At 44.1% G+C, this 16,128-nt stretch overlaps 1 protein-coding gene across 1 annotated transcript in view; it reads left to right on the top strand.

Moving 5' to 3' along the window:
- Nucleotides 1-5,155: 5,155 nt before the first annotated feature.
- LOC116946027 (uncharacterized) overlaps nucleotides 5,156-16,128 on the top strand; it is a 48,217-nt gene continuing 37,244 nt past the window's right edge. The window contains exons 1-4 of the mRNA XM_032960847.2: nucleotides 5,156-5,238; nucleotides 8,803-8,968; nucleotides 9,426-9,619; nucleotides 10,148-10,295. Of these exons, the coding sequence (XP_032816738.2) occupies nucleotides 5,196-5,238; nucleotides 8,803-8,968; nucleotides 9,426-9,619; nucleotides 10,148-10,295 (551 nt within the window). The 5' untranslated portion in view covers nucleotides 5,156-5,195. The remainder of the gene's footprint in view (nucleotides 5,239-8,802; nucleotides 8,969-9,425; nucleotides 9,620-10,147; nucleotides 10,296-16,128) is intronic.

Below are 16,128 nucleotides of genomic sequence, written 5' to 3'. Positions count from 1 at the left end.
AGCCCTCGCTTGAAGTGCACTCTATCAAAAATGAACCTTGTATGGTGGTCATCTCTGATGGCAGAAATTCCGCACCTTTATTGCAGGTACTGATCACTTTCTTCTCGTCCCATCTCGGTCACTCGCAGAAAAGTCGGTCTCATGCCCCCAGAGCAGGTCCCTGATTAACTGCTTTGACCATTAGGTGTGTTAATACATCAACCTGATCGATGCCCCTGCGCTGCCTTGAGGTGGAGCAGGACGTGGGGCTACTGACTGTGGCCCGTCATCAGCAGCCAGACCTCAGGGAAGAGCTCCGTGCTGGAGGTGCTCTCCAGTATGCAGCTCCCGCAGGGCAGTGGTGCATGGGTGAAGTTGGGATGAGAGCCCTGGAGACCCCATAAGCCCACTAATGCAGAGGTAGAGAGGGAATCTATAAACTTCAGTCATCTCGCTTTCTGATGCCATCTCCATACTCCCACCCTCCAGGTCTACAAATTACAACTAGCGCACAGGAGGACCTGGACCATGTGATAAGTCCGTGGCATAATGCACAAACTGCGTTAAATGTGCCATGGTGAATATAAAATGTTTTTAGGAATATATATGTTGAATATATATAGTGACCTTTAACCAAATGATGTTTGAAATATTTGTGAATAGAAGGCGTTTGTTGTTAAGGTGACGTCCCAAGGTGAGACAATTACAAACAGCGGTCGTTTTCCCCACCATGTAAAATAAGTGATGCTGAGTGACCTTAAACTGAGTAGACATTGGCACAGTTTCGCATACAGAACTTAGGTTGCTTAAAGGCAGGAATGTAAAGGGAGGTACAAGAGCAAAACATTGACAGGGTTTTGCATAGAAGACGGTTGCTTAAAGGCAACCATGCAAAGGGAAGTACATAGAGCAAGGCATTGCATCTGTCTTTGTTCATTATTTACTTTCACCGTTTGTGTGTTCTTTCATTTAACTGTATATACATCTGTCTTTTATTTAATTTCAACAAGTCCATTTCATTGTTTTACGTCAATATTCCTCTTTCGTATGGCTGATGTAGATGCAGAGTAACAACTACACATTCACATTCAGGTGGTCAAGCCAGATAACCACGTCAGGAGAAGCAGAGTGTATCGCTGTAATGTCTCCTTCATATTTGTGGATTGGGCATTGCGTCGTTATATATATTTCCCTCATTAAAATGCAAAGCAATTTATAATATTTTTGACATGCGTTTTTCTGGATTTTCTTGTTGTTATTCTGTCTCTAACTGTTCAAATAAACGTACCATTAAAATTATAGACTGATCATTTCTTTGTCAGTGGGCAAACGTACAAAATCAGCAGGGGATCAAATACTTTTTTCCCTCACTGTATATGGCTGTTTTGGGTGACCATAGTTGCACACTGGAGAGTTTTTAATTTTCCATTTGTGCATCAGGTATTCACATCTGCCATGGATTGTGCAGATGCGGTTTAGTGTGGACCATGAGCTTTATGAAAAATCAAACCCAGGGATCTTTTGTTTTAGGTATTTCCCAATGTGTTCGTGAGTTATTTGTACTCCTTTCAGCTCTCCAAGCTTAATGACGGTTGAAATCGCATTCATAAAGGTGAAGCGTTTGGGTCCAAAAAGGCTTGCGTGACTTCAAGCGATGACAAGGGACGTTATTGAGGTCCTGATGAATGGGTAGGCGACTGTTTTCCTCGATTTGCAGAACTTCTTGGAGGGTTGCAGCATTGTGGTGGATGGGTGGGGGAGAGATGTGACAACACGAGCAGCCAGAATATTGGGGTCGACTTGAGGGTTTCAGTGATACACCGCATTGCAGTGTTCAGTTGGACATCAACAAGTCAAATGTGATTACTTCTGGTGCACAGCATTCGGCTACAGAGTACACAAATGCCATCGTTGATATCCGTAGCACTGGTGCTGATGCTCCCCCGCCTATGCTTGTCAGTTTCTGGACCAGGTTGACCCTTGTTTTGGTCTTGGCGGCTACCTTTTTCAGGTGGCCATGGAAGGTTAGTGTATGGTCCAGCTTCACTCCGAGATAGGTTGGAGTGAGGCGTGTCACACAGTGTTGCCGCAGGTAATTTCAAAATGTACTTGGTGCCCCTAATATCAAAATTAAACACAGTGACTCTTGTCTTATGGGAATTTGGCTTGAGCCTCCATTCCCGAAAATATTCCCCCATCGTTGTGTAGGTTTTTGGTTTAGAGTAGTGTCGATGTCATTGAAAGTGGCTGTTTGCGTTGCCAAGGCAAGGTCATCAGCATATACATATTTTCACAACCTGGTTGGTGGTATGTCGCTCGTGTAGACATTAACGAGCGTTTGTGCGAGTACTGAACCTCATGGCAATCCATTGTTGAAGAATCGGGGTGAGTTGGCTTTGTCATTCATATAGACATGCAGTTGCCTATTGGTCAGCATCGTCCACAGCAGGTGTATTGTTTTGAGGCAAAGAATGGTCCTTGCGAGCTTTAACATCAAGCCCTTAATCCAGACTGTGTCGTAGGCCAATGTAGAAAGCCCACAAAGGCTGCACCGGTATTGGATTTCTTATGGAATCCTGTGCGTTTTAAGGGCCAAAACTTGGTCACAGCAGCTGCATCCATTCCAGAATCCAGGTTCTTCGGGGATCACTGCCTCGACGATGTGGCTGATTCTCCGGATGATTATGCATTCTGGGAGTTTATAGCTCATGCACATGAGTGATGTTGGTGTCCCAGGTTGTCAGTTTGCTTGCCCGGTTTGGGTATTGCAATGGCCATCACCTCCCACCATGCTTTTGGAATGCATCCGGTTTTCATGGTTTTGGTATACAGGGTTGTCAGCCATTGGAGTCCCCTAGGGCCTAAGTGATAGAGGAATTACCATCTCTGTCAGCAGCCTTGCCTTTCTTAATTTCAGTAAAATTCTCCCTCACTTTCTCTGTTCTGATGGTGGTGGGGTCTTGTGGAGAAATTGAGGCCAATATCTGGTGTAATTGACTACGGATCTCTCTCTCTCTCTCTCTTGGTGTTTTTGTTAAGCGGTCGTTTTGTGTTCCCCACTAGTTTGGAGGCTATAGAGTTGGCCAGGACTCTCGCGAACCGGTATTGCTGGGTTAGTAGCACCCAGATGTCGTAGTAGGGCCCAGGCACAGCTCCTGGAGTGTGTAAAGTCCTGGCTTTCAACACACTCCATCCACCACTAACTTCTGGCTGAGTCTACAAAGACTCTAGCAGAGCCTTTCCAACCTGTGGGCTGCCCAACCGGTTGTACTGTCGAAGCAGGTCCTCTTTTGGCCAGCAGGGAGTGTATTCTTTTTGGAGCCTTCGGGGGATGCTCTTCTCTCTGCAATATTTTTTTTTATTTAATTGTCTGTGTTGATCAATTTGAAAATACCACAGGCCACCTGGGACTTTGCCTCGGCACACCTTTTGCAAAGCACTGCTCTCTCTCGGGTCTCTATGTGATTCTTCGTGTTGCACACTCGAAATGCCACATTAGGGCAAAGGTGGTAACGTTGTATGCTTGCAATTGTCACTTACACTGCTTCTGGTGGAAGGGCCTCCACTGGAGGGAGCTCGAGAGAGCGCTCTAGAGCGTGTTTTTTCCTACGCTTCTCTACTCGCCAGACATGCAAGAGGTGGAAGTAGCCACAGTTTACCCCACCACACAACCTGCTGATTTATATGCTGGGTGGACCAGAGGATTTTATAAACCTGTCCATTATTTAAACTGCCGCAGTTGGAGATCTAAATGCAATGGCAACCTTTGTATTGCAACCCCAGTGTGCTATACATTACATTACTGCAGCATCCCATGTGGTTATTGTCTCAGATAGCAACGTTTTTCAGATAAAGGTTCTAAACATTTCTGAAATTCACATTGAACAATTATTTTGATATGTGAGAAGTTTGTAAATATGCCGATAGAATATAGCACCATTAAACAGTTTTTTTGTGATACTGCATTGGCAATGCTCAGTAACTGTACTTCAGGGGAAACATCGCTGGTAAATACAGCGCTCTAACAGCTGATCTAGCTTCATTTGAAGTGTATTTCCATCGTTGGAGACAAACCAACGCCTTCTAAAACCACAAGCACTTTCCACTTGAACAATCACACAGCAGATGCCACCATCGATTTGTCTTTCTACGATAGTCCAGTGTGCGATGACCCCACACCAAGATATCTAGGGGTTATCACGCACAGAAGCCTGACCTTCAAGCCTCGCATAAAACAAATCCGTGAAAATATCAAATCAAGATGATCTTGCTTCAGAAACTTACAGGAATGATCCGGGGCGCCGCAGCTGATGTGCTGCCAACTGCCACTCTCTCATGAATCTACTCAGCGGCAAAGTATTGTGCTCCAGGCTGGTCCGAGAGATCTTACACAAAAATGGCAAGTGCATAATTAAATAACGTAATGCGCATCATAACCGCATCACTGAAACCGATACCAATCGCCTGGCTCCCTGTTCTGGCGAACATCCTGCCACCAAATATTTGCAGAGACATGCAAACTGCAAAGAAGCTTACACGTTTTCATGCCGACAACCACCTACCCATCAACCAATCACCCTTCTGGGATCGTTCTGTTACCTTTCTAGAATTTCTGGAAGAACGCTGGCGAACAGAGTAGAGCAATGCAGAGGTCCAGAACAAACACCTAATTTGAGACTCAAACATCACATCTTCTGGCTTTGATATTCCTTGAAGACGCTGGTGTACTATCAATGGTATTGGAGCATAAATAGGCTGATGCGAACATCTCCTTAAAAAATGGAGTTAAGGACGAGTCACAGAATCACAGTGCGACTGTGGCCATGCAACCCAAACAATGGACCATATAGTAAACCACTGTAGTCTATGCTCATTCAACGGCGGAATAGCAAAACAACACACATTCTCCCTTGAAGCCCTCTCATGGCTAGCAAACATCGACATTGTCATTTCGCTCTGAAACATACTGCCGAGAGAAAGAATAGAATGCTGTTGGTTGAATAACATTATTTGACTTGTATGGTATGCAGGGAGGGTTTACGATGATTGAAAACTGACATTTGTAAAACTTGTCTAGTAAATAAAACACTAGGGGAAGATGACTTTGCGAAATATTGCAGGTAGGATAGGCATGCTCGGTCACACCCATTTTTGTTGCGTATAAATTAGCACTCACGAGCCCCATACCCATTTGAGGAAGGACACGGGCCAGCACCATGAAACTCCTCAGTGGCTTTCTGTTGCTCTACCTCTTCACTGGTAAGCTTCATACATTCGACAAATCACCCATAATGCATCCAATATCAGTTCTCTAGAAGCTAAGCAGGCTTGGGTCTCGACAATTAGGTGGGCAACCATCGTGCACTGATTGTTGTAGACTGCGGGCTACGTGGTGAGGAGCGGAGGGCAGTGCAAATTTCATTGCACTCTATTGTTAAGGCCCCATTGCGATTGTCCTTGCATTCACCAATCTACATGGACAAAGCATGGTAAAGTATGGTAAAGTATGGTAAAACAACCCCCATGACCAGCACGGTATGGGGAGTCCCTCATACAGACGTGGGCGGCACGGTGGCGCAGTGGGTCTCACTTTGTGCCCCACAGTAAGGGGTTTTATCTTTAGTGCGTACGCGTGGTGGAGGGGTTAACCCAAATGCGGACGCTTGAGTATGGGTGGGGGGGGGGTCTCTGGACAATGTACGTACGCATAGGAAACGGGGGGGGGGGGAGTTAAGCCTCGATAATGCCGCCTGCGGTGGACTGTCTGTTTGCTTAAACACGTTCATACTATTCATCCTTGATTGTTTCCGCGTGGATTAAATATCGGCCGTTCTGTAGGATTTCGGGGGGTGGGGGGTGCGTCAAGCGCACGCAGGTGGGGGTAAAAAGTTTGCGTGTGTACAGGGAGGATGTGGTCAAGTTTTGACATATTTTTTTGCATACCTACTAAATGGATGGCCCCTAGGAAGGGCATGTTTTACTTGGGTGCCCCTCCGTGTGGAGTGTGTATGCTTACCCGCCTGCCGTGCTTCCTCCAGGTTATCTGGTTTCCTCCCATAACTAAAAGAACATACAATGTAATGGGTATTGGCTAAACATCTCAATGCTAAAAAATAAGACAAATGGGTTTAGACATAGCAACATTGGCCACTCCTGCAAAAAACTTTGCAGGACTCTCCTGAAAACATTTTCTCGGTGAGTCTGGAGACCAGGGAACCAAACAGGTTTGTTTTTGCTTGCAGTTTGCAAGTGGTAAAAGGGTCTACATAGTATAAAGGGAGGTCCTCAGGCGTATGGCAGCAGCGAAAATTAATGACGGGAGTCCTAATGGGGACGAAATGTCGAGATGGCCATATTTGCAGGTGAAACTCAATTTAACAACAATAAACGCAGCAATTAATTATGTTTACATCAGAACAGCATATAATGGGGAGAGAGCCTTTCTGGTTAAAACATTTCCTGTATTGAGAAAGTATTTTAACTAATTTACAATGTACTTTATTTTGATTACATTATCACTTAACCATTAATACCGTGGATGTTTAATAAACACTTAACTATATCTTGATTTGAAGCTTTCGTGACTGCAGGAATCCATTCTCTTTGGTTCTTTCGGTAAAGTCACGTAGGTATAAAATAAAATAAATCACGACGTTTCGGGCGCAACACAAGCGTCCATCATCAGGTGGGAAAGCATGTACTGTTGCTGCTGAGGCAGACTGTTTTATAACAGACCATGCTTTCACACCTGATGATGGACTCTTGTGTTGCGCCCGAAACGTCGTGATTTCTTTTATTTTATACCTACGTGACTTTACTGAAAGTCACCGAAGAGTACTTAACTAAATGTTTACAATTTAATTTGTATACTTTAATAACGCTTAAAAATCACCACTGTACAGTGCAATTTGAGTTACCATCGTGATGCAGAGGTGGAAAGCTGTCGTTCACTGGGTGTGAAAGGCTGCAAATGTATGGCAAGATCACCAAAGAAAATGAGGTGGGGTGATACCCCACCTGAAACTAAATGCACAATGAAATGTGTTTCTAAATTTCATGGACTTTAAATTCACCATTTCCATGACAAATGTGACATGGAATAGATTTTTTGTCATAATAAATATTTAATAATAAAGATGGTACTTTTATTTCATAATATATTTACATAAATGTACGCTTATTTGCAAAAAAACTGAATTAATATTTCAATTTATACAAGTGTTTTAAGTCAATCTTCAAAAGGACTCATAAATGTAATTTCCAAGATCGACAATCAGGTAATAAAGAACACCCAATGGATTGCTGTCACATTTGTAATGAAGAAAGAATACCTAAACTTGAGCAAAAAGGTACATTCGCTGAGGATATTCATATAAATGATGGGCGAATGGCCGCAATGGTACTCATTGCACCCTATGGGAAAACTGGACATCCTGCTCAGTGTAGAACTCAGAAAACATTGTAAGGATGAGTTGTCAAGCCTCCCGTTCTAAGGTTGATGCAGACAAAGACCTCGGGGCTCCTGTTCAAGGTTGCGCCAGGCAAAGACAAGAATGAACCCTAGGAGCTTGGATCCAGATAGGGGTGCCACGGTGGCGTGATGTTAACTACCTCGCCTGGTAAACAGGAGGTGGTGGGTATTATCCCGACCCTGACGCCTGTATATTTGGAGTTTGCATGTCTCTCTCCCTGTGGTCGTGTGGATTTTTCTCTGGGTCCTCCAGTTGTTTTTCTCCACATTTAGAATTAACATACGTTTAGAGTATTTGACTGCAATACATTTCTACACGATGACAAGCCACTTTGCTAAAGCTATCATTCGTGGCCAGGCCGCTTCTGAAAAAGAGCTACATATCTCAGTGGGCCGTACATGGTAAAATTAAATAAAAGTTTAATTTGATTGAATTTACAAGGCTTTAATATTGAATTTGCTTTGAACGAATCTTCCACTAAATGTACTGTGAAAACAAGGTTCATGTATGTACAGTAAACCTTGGATTGCCAGCATAATTTGTTCCAGAAACGTGTTTGTAATCCAAAGCACTCGTATATCAGTTGTGATCACGTGACGCTCGGCAGACAAAGCGCATACGTACTACTCGTATTGCAGGACCTCGCTCGTTTATCAAATTCATATTTATTTAAAATATTTGCTCGTCTTGCAAAACACTCGCAGACCAAGTTACTCGCAATCCAAGGTTTTACTGTACGTGTTATGTTGCACTTCTTTTGCTCCGTATGTAGCCAACCATGCTAACCTGCAAACGTGAAAATATTTTTTGACAACAATGACACGAACGGTGAAAGCACAATGTAACACACCACCACTAAGCACCCTTCTCAAGCAGGGCTCGTAGAGAACGCACGTACAACTGGGCACATCATTTATTTACACTGTCTCCAGTTTTATCAAAAGCTGTAAAGCTGTCAAAATACATTCTGGCATTGAGCAGCACTGCATAGATGGGGGTGATGTGCATTGTGTGCAAATTCTGGTCCAAGTTGTCTCTTTGCAGTATTATTTTTTTAAGTGTTTTCAGTTGCAGCTTTTGCACACAATACACATCACCCCCATTCATGTGGTGCTGCTCAAAACCAGAATTTATTTAGATAGCTGTACAGATGTCTAACATTCTCAATCATGTCTCGTATCTCCGATAAGACGTTCAACGTACATACAAAAAAATTGTTGAAAAAAGTAGGAAGGGAATAGCCAAGCAACCATTTCAGTGATCATGCCACACATGATGTACAGCTATCAAACTTTCTTCATAAGATTACTATGAGAACCACATTGAAATGGGCTTTGTGGATGTGTTTCAGCTGGTGGAGAATGCATTTGGTTGGAGCCAGGATCGGAGTTCTACAGCGCCGACTCCTGCAGATACTCCTTCCGTGGAAGTGGGAACTGGATTTACCTGTCCCCAAACTGCCTGCATACATTTGTTGTGGAAGACGATGAGGTGGTCAGCCTTTACATGAGTAACTCGTAAGTAAATCAGACTAAGATAGGCAGGATGTGTGAAATAATGTACACTATGGTTATATCGATGATGGAATATACCCCTGTTATCATCAGCCATGATTCATCCACTGCTGGTTGAAGGGCTCCCCACAACATAACTGTCTTTCAAGGTCTCAAAATGTTACAATCCACCTAGCTCAGTGATGGGCAACCTAGACTAGTTAGTGGGCCGCATGAGCGGTCCTCTTTCACGTCATTGTGTCGCAAGCTTGAAACCGTGCTTGTGCATTAATCATGACCCCACGCATCACACGAGATACACTTAGATCAGGCCACCTCGAGGGGCTCCACGGGACACATGCAATTATTTAGACTTTATTTAGTACAGTGGTAAATAATTAAGATGGAGACACAACAATACTCAGGCTGTTGTGTAAATGGAGAGTCCATGATATCTAATTCCTTGTGTTGTTGTCCTCAGCTATTCCTACTGTGGAGGAAATGACACCATGGTGGTTGTGTATGATGGAGAGAACAACCAGGCACCAATCCTGGGCACCTACTCCTGCAGATCTACCACAAACTTCATTTCAACAAACTCCTCCCTGTCACTATACTACAAGTATTCTTCCAGCTCATACTCTTATATCTACGTGTCATTCTTTGCGTCCCCCGGTGAGAACGTACCATCTAACGTATTAATTCAAACAATATTTTATTGTAAATCATAGAGAAAATATCAAATGTGTTAAAGTTCAAAGATGTATGTTGAACTTCTTTCACACCATATATAGCCAACTGGCGGAAAGACAACATGAATAATATAGTACTGTATTACTCTGTTATGCTTAAGATTATTAATCTTTTCTAGTAGTAAGTGTAATGCAACGGTTCCCATTTTACATTAAAGCAAAGAAAAGGTTGATTCATTCACAACAGTTCATTCCTGGAGGTTACAGCCCAGAGTTAATGAGAAAACTGTGGAGCTAACATATTCCATTAATAACCAAGTTGTAACATAGGAATGCAGTAATGTGATATCGGTATTTTTAATATTTTGTTTTAATAGCATACTATTGAACCTATCGAATTGACTTCCAAAAGTGATATGATAAATATTTTACAACAAACTAATTCGTGTTAATATATTGTAGTCAAGTTTTCTGTATTGATTGGTATAAATTTGAACATGCCTCTCCACAGCTTCTTCTGGGTGTGGTGGGAGGCTCAGCGCTAATCAGATTGTGACATCTCCAAACTATCCAAACAACTACAGCAACAATGCCAGCTGCACCTGGGAAGCATATGCCCCACCTGGATACAAGATTGCGCTCTACATTTATGATTTTCAGTGAGTATTGCAGTGGAATGTACAAACATTTCTAATACTTGAATGACCATTTTTGCATAATTGTACCTTTTAATGCCATCACCAGCCATTGTCTAGTCACTACTGGATGTCTGTTAAAAGCTCACAGGGGTCTTTTGTCTTTCATGTAATACTAGCGGGAAGTACCCGGTGTTGCCCGGGTCTTAAAAATATTTCAAAACTACTCTTAAAATCTAACAGCAGTGCGTACTGACTGTGGTGGTACCTGATTTCACTGCAGCAGTGCATACTGTGGTGGTACGTGCTATGATTACAGCAGTGCATACAGACTGTGGTGGTACCTGCTATGATTACAGCAGTGCATACTGACTGTGGTGGTACCTGCTATGATTACAGCAGTGCATACCAACTGTGGTGGTACCTGCTATCGCTATAGTAGTTCATGCTGACTCTATAGCAGTATGTATCGTCTCTATAGCACAACGTACTCACCTGACAGAGTCGCATGGTGAGGCCTAGTCCCGTGCAGAGCCTCCGGCCTCGCCTAGATTGTCCAGCTGGCCGAGGTGGCACCTTGGCAGGCTGGGGCTGGGCTGCTACCCCCCTCCCCCTCCCACCAGCCACGATCTCCCCGGCCGCTCTGCAGGAATATCTACGGCCTATAGTGGTAGCATCTAGTGACTGTATAGTAGTAATAACTGCACGCATTGGGGTGGGGGGGGGGGGTATCACACAGTGAAGAATTAATCTGAGCATTTAGTGTATTTTTATAGCATTTTTAATGCGAAAGAAAATGTCCCCCTCACTCCCACCAAAGGCGTGCGACCTGGCATGGGCCATCCCCCCCACCAAAGGCGCGTGAGTTGGTATGGTCATTGGTATGGAAGCGAACAAAAAATCGCACTAAATCGCTAATGAAACTCATTTAAAGTTGACAGATGTGAAAAAGGAATAGCGCTTGCTCACCGCGGGGCTTACAGCGTGGTACCTGCCTATTTTTTTACGTAAACCCCACCGTTGGAGAGCCAAGCGCGCGACCACACACAAACCCACACACAATTTTTTACTTTTATATAGATTGGGTATGTGTGTGTCTAGGTTGACTCAGCCTTAAATGGGTACCTGGTATGGTGTGTTCACATCAGCACTGGGGAGACAACGATGGCCAAGCATCGTTCTGACCATCCACTCCCTTGTGCGCATGCCGGCCTTCATTGGTGCTTGCTAACGGCACTTACCCCAATAGTCTGTTAAAGGCTGTAGTGGGGATCTTTGTCTGTGGTGTGTTATGGAGCAGTAATGCAGTGTTTAGCAAATTGCGCGACAAACCCGGTGGACTGGTCACCCGGGTATGATTTGTGCTCACAAAAAATAATATTTACAAATATTTGAACTGGTCTTGGGCCTCTCCGAGGTCAACTCAGCCTCAAATGAGTACCTGATGCAGTATGTAAACATCAGCAGTGGGAAGACAAATATGGCTGGGTGTGGTGTTGGCCACCCAGCCTTTATAGGTGCACCCTAACATAACTTATACCAACAGTTTGTTGAAGGCTATATTGGGGTATCTTTGTCTTTGAAAACACCAAAATAAGCATGCGTCAGAGTCCCCAAAACAACTGGCATCTATGACATTGTCTGGCCAAACCCCATATGGTCGAGCAAGTAGACTGAAAACCACTTGGGGTTCCTCCAAAAACAACAGGTCATTGTAGCTGACCACATTAAATGTTCTAAGGCTCACTGGGGTGGAGAGGCTGCTTGTAGGAGGTTTATTGGACTGGTTCTGGCTCCAGTCCTCTATTTGGGAAAGGAACCTATTAAAGAACAAGGAGTGGCTCTGATGAATAAAATAATAAAGGGGGCATGGGAGCATAACCGTGAGGTGTGGGAAGCTGTGAATCCCAAGCTATAGTGGGCTCACCTCCCCATCAGCAGGAGGAAATGAATAGTGGTGGTGGCTTACGCTCCCACCAAAGATGAGCATAAGTGGAGGGATTGTCGACTGGATAAAGGGACCCCTTGGGATAGAGTTATCTTGTTGGGTAGCTTTAATGCCAGAGTGAGTCATGATTCAAGCACTTGGGTGGAAGTGATTAGAATGCTTAGGCCAGAATAGCTCAATAACAGTGGTAGAAGGCTGGTAAACTTCTGTACAGTCCATGGACTTGAAATTAACAACACACTCTTCCAGCATTGGCACCTCCATACAACATCATGTATCCATGCCGGATGCAAGCAAGAACAACTGCTGAACTAGATAGTAATGAACAGCAAATGTGGGTCCATGTCCTTTGATACCAGGACCTACTGTGCAGCTATAAATCTTTAGTTTTTATAAATCGTTGTTTATGCAACTGCATCACAAATGCAACTATGGAGGCGCATATATTAAATTTTCAGCCAATTAATTAATGTTTATACATATGGGAGGAATCCAGAGCACTCGGAGGTAGCAACACTATCCCAAATGGGACATAGTGTATCACCATCTGACCAGCCAGGGTATGGCACCTTGATACCCATGGGAAGTTTCTCAACATTTGTGTGATCCACCAATCTTAATCTCCACAGATCTGCATTACACCACTTGGCCTGATATGTAAACAGACTATTGGCTTGACATCTGTAAGATGCACCTGCCATTCTTCCACTGCGGTGGTGGTTGCATTGGGTACGCAGTTCAGACCTCCTCAGAAACCATGGCTGATGGAGCAAGTGTTCTCGCAATCTGAAAGTGGCAGGCCTGCTGTCACCATCTACATCACCCCACATCTGAGAATGAGACTTACTGCAGCCTATTTTCAGAGGTTTGGAAAGCCATGCAGTGCCGCAATGATGAGTGGTAGTCACAAGTTTGTGTAGAGATGGAAACTACCTCAGCAGCTCGGGATCACAAATCACTCTTTAATTCCATCAAAAAAGTTACTTGCAACACCACACCTCTTACTAGGAAACAGTGGTGACCTGCCCTCTGGCCCGTTAAGAACATGTTTGCAGTTTTGCTGATATTTTTTATGATAACAGCATTTGACAAGGTAGGGTTGACTCTGCTTGGATTAATCTTCTTTGGTTCTTTCGGTAAAGTCACATAGAATGAAAATAAAATAATAAATTGATCAAATAAAATAACACAATAAAATTCTCACGACGTTTCGGCCACAACACAAGCGGCCTTCATCAGGTGAAGGGACGAGACTGTCTGGAGGACAGCGCTGGAGCGAACAAAGCCACGCTCAGATCGCGACCTTTAAGCTGTGTGAGAAGAAACAAAGCACCTTGACAAAGGAATTAGCATAGAATTTAGCATTGAAATAGGCGCTTTGTTTCTTCTCACACAGCTTAAAGGTCGCGATCTGAGCGTGGCTTTGTTTGCTTCAGCGCTGTCCTCCAGACAGTCTCGTCCCTTCACCTGATGAAGGCCGCTTGTGTTGTGGCCAAAACGTCGTGAGAATTGTATTGTGTTATTTTATTTTATCAATTTATTCTTTTATTCTCATTCTACGTGACTTTACCGAAAGAACCAAAGAAGATGAATCCTTGCAGTCACGAAAGCTTTAAATCTGCTTGGATTGCTGAGCCTGAAAAATAGTGACGTGTGTACATACACACATACAAGTGTACATACAGTGAAGGAAAAAAGTATTTGATCCCCTGCTGATTTTGTACATTTGCCCACTGACAAAGAAAGGATCAGTCTATAATTTTAATGGTAGGTTTATTTGAACAGGGAGAGACAGAATAACAACAACAAAATCCAGAAAAACGCATGTCAAAAATGTTATAAATTGACTTGCATTTTAATGAGGGAAATAAGTATTTGACCCCTCTGCAAAACATGACTTAGCACTTGGTGGCAAAACCCTTGTTGGCAATCACAGAGGTCAGACGTTTCTTGTAGTTGGCCACCAGGTTTGCACACATCTCAGGAGGGATTTTGTCCCACTCCTCTTTGCAGATCTTCTCCAAGTCATTAAGGTTTCGAGGCTGACGTTTGGCAACTCGAACCTACAGCTCCCTCCACATATTTTCTATGGGATTAAGGTCTGGAGACTGGCTAGGCCACTCCAGGGCCTTAATGTGCTTCTTCTTGAGCCACTCCTTTGTTGCCTTGGCCGTGTGTTTTGGGTCATTGTCATGCTGGAATACCCATCCACGACCCATTTTCAATGTCCTGGCAGAGGGAAGGAGGTTCTCACCCAAGATTTGACGGTACATGGCCCCGTCTATCGTCCCTTTGATGCGGTGAAGTTGTCCTGTCCCCTTAGCAGAAAACACCCCCAAAGCATAATGTTTCCACCTCCATGTTTGACGGTGGGGATGGTGTTCTTGGGGTCATAGGCAGCATTCCTCCTCCTCCAAACACAGCGAGTTGAGTTGATGCCAAAGAGCTCCATTTTGGCCTCATCTGACCACAACACTTTCACCCAGTTGTCCTCTGAATAATTCAGATGTTCATTGGCAAACTTCAGACGGGCATGTATATGTGCTTTCTTGAGCAGGGGGACCTTGCGGGCACTGCAGGATTTCAGTCCTTCACGGCATAGTGTGTTACCAATTGTTTTCTTGGTGACTATGGTTCCAGCTGCCTTGAGATCATTGACAATATCCTCCCGCGTAGTTCTGGGCTGATTCCTCACCGTTCTCATGATCATTGCAACTCCACGAAGTGAAATCTTGCATGAAGTCCCAGGCCGAGGGAGATTGACAGTTATTTTGTGTTTCTTCCATTTGCGAATAATCGCACCAACTGTTTTCACCTTCTCACCAAGCTGCTTGGCAATGGTCTTGTAGCCCATTCCAGCATTGTGTAGGTCTACAATCTTGTCCCTGACATCCTTGGAGAGCTCTTTGGTCTTGGCCATGGTGGAGAGTTTGGAATCTGATTGATTGCTTCTGTGGACAGGTGTCTTTTATACAGGTAACAAGCTGAGATTAGGAGCACTCCCTTTAAGAGTGTGCTCTTAATCTCAGCTCGTTACCTGTATAAAAGACACCTGGGAGCCAGAAATCTTTCTGATTGAGAGGGGGTCAAATACTTATTTCCCTCATTAAAATGTAAATCAATTTATAACATTTTTGACATGCGTTTTTCTGGATTTTTGTTGTTGTTATTCTGTCTCTCACTGTTCAAATAAACCTACCATTAAAATTATAGAATGATCATTTATTTGTCAATGGGCAAACGTACAAAATCAGCAGGGGATCAAATACTTTTTTCCCTCATTCTACACAAATACAAAGATCTCCCGTATAGCCTGTAACACTGTTGGGGCAAGTGCTATTAGCGAGTAACACGTGGGAAAGCCGGCACGGCACACGAGGGGGTGGGTGGCCAGCACCACTCCCGGCCGCCTTTGTCTCCCCACTGGCAATATTTACACACTGCACCAGTTACTAATTTGAGGCTAAGTCGACCTAGGGGTGGCCCAGGACCGGTTCAGATAATCGTCACCAGTGTTGGTGGCCATCAGCAGGAATCGAACTCGGGTCGCCGGGTTTGTAGCACAGCTCGCTAACCGCTACACTACTGCTTCCGACACACGAGTGCACACACGCACACGAGTGCACATGTACGTGTGTGCATACACAAACACGTGTGTACATATACACATGAGGTCAGGCTCGCTTGAGCGCTGGTGGTCCAAGATTTCAGTAACAAGAGAGAATTGAGTTCCTGTGCAAAGCGATTGTTTTGCAAACAGATGTTCACCTGCTAAGGAAATGTAAAACATGATCCAAAGCCTGAGACCAGGCAAAGTGCCAGGCAGAGATTACCTTCCAAGTGATCCGTTCAAGGAGGGTGGTGACTGTGTGTAGACTGCCTCTATGTTATTACATCTGCCTGGACCAC

The sequence above is a fragment of the Petromyzon marinus genome, chromosome 2 (genome assembly GCF_048934315.1).
Source record: "Petromyzon marinus isolate PM22_M1 ecotype Great Lakes invasive population chromosome 2, UKy_Petmar_22M1.pri1.0, whole genome shotgun sequence".
NCBI lineage: Eukaryota > Metazoa > Chordata > Hyperoartia > Petromyzontiformes > Petromyzontidae > Petromyzon > Petromyzon marinus.
This window is presented reverse-complemented; position numbering and strand designations above follow the sequence as displayed.